Source organism: Bison bison, unplaced genomic scaffold (genome assembly GCF_000754665.1).
Source record: "Bison bison bison isolate TAMUID 2011002044 unplaced genomic scaffold, Bison_UMD1.0 scf7180017864120, whole genome shotgun sequence".
Taxonomy (NCBI): domain Eukaryota; kingdom Metazoa; phylum Chordata; class Mammalia; order Artiodactyla; family Bovidae; genus Bison; species Bison bison.
In genome coordinates, this window is record NW_011494692.1 from 17,356 (window position 1) to 20,923 (window position 3,568).

General features: G+C 45.9%; 1 protein-coding gene across 1 annotated transcript in view; it reads right to left on the reverse strand.

The window, feature by feature from the left end:
- Positions 1 to 2,666: 2,666 nt before the first annotated feature.
- Positions 2,667 to 3,568, reverse strand: part of LOC104988299 (melanoma-associated antigen B17-like) — a 1,178-nt gene continuing 276 nt past the window's right edge. The window contains exon 2 of the mRNA XM_010839584.1: positions 2,667 to 3,548. Within this exon, the coding sequence (XP_010837886.1) occupies positions 2,667 to 3,548 (882 nt within the window). The remainder of the gene's footprint in view (positions 3,549 to 3,568) is intronic.

Genomic DNA, 3,568 nt, shown 5'->3' on the forward strand with positions numbered 1-3,568 from the left:
CTAAAGTCTTCAGAGAGGGAGGGACGAGACCTAGGCTCTGAGCCAACTAAAAAGTTTACCGTTATGACTGAAGTAAAAGAAAAAGACACAGAGCTGAAAGGTAGGACTGGAGTACCACAAGGCAGTGATAACAATACTAGGCAAAAGTTCCCCTCAGGGTATTGTCATTGTGGTATTGAAGAGGGCTCCTCGTTGGACTCCTGAAGTGGCTCCTTGCTAAGAATCCGCCTGCAATGCAGGAGATGTGGGTTCAATCACAGGATTGGGAAGGTACCCTAAAGAAGGCAATGGTAATCCACTCAAGTATTGTTGCCTGGGAAATCCCGTGGACAGAGGATCCAGGTGGGCTTCAGTCCAAGGGGCCACAAAGGGTTGGACATGCCTTAGCGACTGACCACATTACTTTATAGAAGTGAAAGAAGCAACACCTAACCAGCAAGGAGGCTCAAGGATCAAGAGACAGTCTGAGAAGTCTGGAGAGCAGGATAGAAGAGAAATCAAGGACACAAGGGAAGGTGTAGAGCTATGAAGTGGAGGAGGTTGGAGTTCCTGATTGTGGATCTTGGGAGAAGTGGACTGTCTCCTAGGCAGAGAGTCCTAAGCCTGCTGAGAAAGGTGCTCGCTTACTGCCTCTGCTCTGGGGTTGATAAAGTCTGCTTGAGACCCCCAGAAGGGAGGAGATCGCCCACAGTGTAAGGTCAAGATGCAGCGAGGTAGGCCAAAAATCTATAGAGAAGGCTGCAGAGTCCCCCAGTTTTGGCCCCTGATGCAGTTCTGGTCCCAGAACCACACTGGGATTAAGAACGTGTAGGGAGGGAATTGGGCTCGAGGACTTACAGAGAAGAAACTCACCCAATGAAGTCCCTGATTATTTGTTTGGTCTTAATTTGAACATCATGCAGTCTTCTCGGTTAAACTTCTCACCTCAAAATGGGTAGAGCCATAGAGGAAATGACAAAGACTGAGAGGAGAAAAGTCTTGGCCTCAGTGGGCGCCTTCACCATTGGAAATTCTGTGTCTACCAGGCCCAAGGACAGTGTCAACTGCCACCCAAGGGTTCTTTGGGTATGCACAGCCTGGGCGTACTCCTTGCAGCTCTTAATTGAGGGGACCCATGACACAGTGAGCTGAACCAGATCTTGCCCTGTGGGTCATGGAAAGAGAACAAAGCAGAGAGTGACAGCAAGCAAGTTTTCATGGGAGAGATAGGGTGAAAGTCAGGGGTCTCCAGCCAGCAGTTTGAGCAAGACCAATGGAGTTCACTGTGGCAGCAATCTTAGTCACGGTACCAAATATGTCACTGGTGAAAAGAGATTTCCTCAGTGCTTGCCCTTGCAAAGAAAGGGAAGGACTCTGGACTAGTGCACATCAGGGGACTTGTCTGATGAAGGTCACTTTATCAGTCTTGTGAACTTGAGACAATTGCAAGTTATCCATCTATAAATGGAGTCTGCTAAATCCTATCCTGCATGAATGCTGGAATTCATGTATACATATAAAGCAGAGTCATACTGATTAAGAAACACTGGTCTTTAATTTAATGGTAGTTATGATTATTATGAACCTCCAAAATACCCCCTTCCTATCTGAGGTTATTTTTATCCAGTAGATAGCAGAGACTATGCAGTGCATTGGGACAAAAGAAATAAATATTCTTAAATGAGCTAAATTAAGGCAAAGTATATTTTATTTTTACCAAAAAACAAATGGTTAGAGGAAATAAGGCAAACTACAAATTAAAAGCTTTTTCCTTTATATTTGCTTAATTGCTTTTTGGTTTCTCAATATTTTCTGTGGTCGTGTTTCACATTACCATGAAAATCTCTCTTTCAGCGACATATTACCTACTTCCATATCATAAAGACAGTACAGATGGTTCATGAATTTCTTTTACATCTACCAAAACTGTAACTTTAAAAATCCTAAAACAGCAATAAATAAAACTGGAATCATTACCAAATCAGTATTCTGAAGAAAAAGAATCTGTTAGAAGTAAAAATATTCGATAAAAATGAAATAAATAATATGCAGAAGTTACTAGTTTAAATCAGGAAGAAAATAGAGATCTAAACTTGGTTTGCTCGATCCCTACTAACCTGCACTATCTAGGAGCTTGACTACTCTTTGAGAAAATTCTGTTCCAGTGTCATCTTACCTTGTTTAGACGGTGAACAACATATTCAATACGTTCAATGTGTTTTACATATACCCAACCTGTGGCTTTCAAAATTTTAAAACAGCGAACAATGTGATTTATATGATTAATATATTTGTTTTCTGAAGAACAATAAACCTTATGAAAAATAATTAACATTTGAAAATACTAAACTCCTCCCTCATCTCCTTAATTTAAATCAACTTTCAGTAGATATTTCTCCTATGGATAAAGGAAAAAAGATATATATTTTGTTAAAATGAGTTGTACCTAAACTCCCTTACTACATATAACAGTAAAGAACATACAAGTTTTGTTCCCTCCACCCTATTACTCTCTACTATTTAGAAGCTTGAAAGCTCTGTTCCAACACAAAAGGGAAGAAAGTGTCTGGGCCTCCCTCCCTAGATGTGGGAGGAGCTGTAGGACTTGGCCCTGGAAGGGGCACTGGCTTCAGCCATGGTTGGAGCCCTGGCCGTGCCTCTCAGCCCTGCTCTCTCTGCCTGATCTCTCAGAGCCTCGTCATAGAGGTCTGGGAAGGAAGTTGGGACCTGTCGTGGATCTTGGCCAGCACCTCCAACACCTTCATCTTATTGGCCTCAACACAACCTCTTGAGCCCCACAGGAACTCGTAGTGTGGAGGATCACCATTGGGCACCTGTCGGTACTTCAGGTACTTCTTCTGCACCAGATCTTTGGTGATGAGCCTTCTGGGTTCCCCAAAGATCCAGTGCCTCCTCCCAGTATAGACCCCCAACATACTGAGGAATTCCCAGACCTCCTCCCTGGTGGCGCGGTTACCCTTCATGAAGATAATGCCCAGGAGCACCATGAGGAAACCAGACTTGGGCACACCCCCCTCATCACTCAGACCTTCATCGCCCCCGAGGTTGAGCTTGTTGATGAGGGCGTAGATGTTCCTGCTACGGTCGACTTCCGTCAGCTCCAGGCCAAATACCAGCTCCATGTGCTTAGAGGCTCTCCTGAGGAACTCAGGGATGTGCTGCCTATACTTGCTGCCAACGACCTTCAGCAGGGCGTGCTGCGAGATGGGCTCCTTCTTGGTGGACCTCTCCAGCAGGAACTCCAGCAGCATGCTGGCCTTCCTGGTCAGAGGATCTTTGCGAGGGCTCTGAGTGGCAGGGGCTGCCTGGGAGGCACCTGCACTTTCCTCCTCTGGGCCCTGGGCACCTTTATCAGATCCTGAGAAGGAGGGCCCTGCATCAGGAGAGCTAGGGGCCATGGCTTCCTGAAGCTCCTGGTGATCTCCAGTAGCAGGGGAGCTCAGGGGAGAACCCTGAGGGACAGACAAGGGGGAGGAGGGGAACTCCTCTTTGGGGGCTGCAACAGCACTGGTCTGGGCTTCCTGGGGATACTGAGTGTCCCCCTGGACCTGGTGGCATTTCACACGGG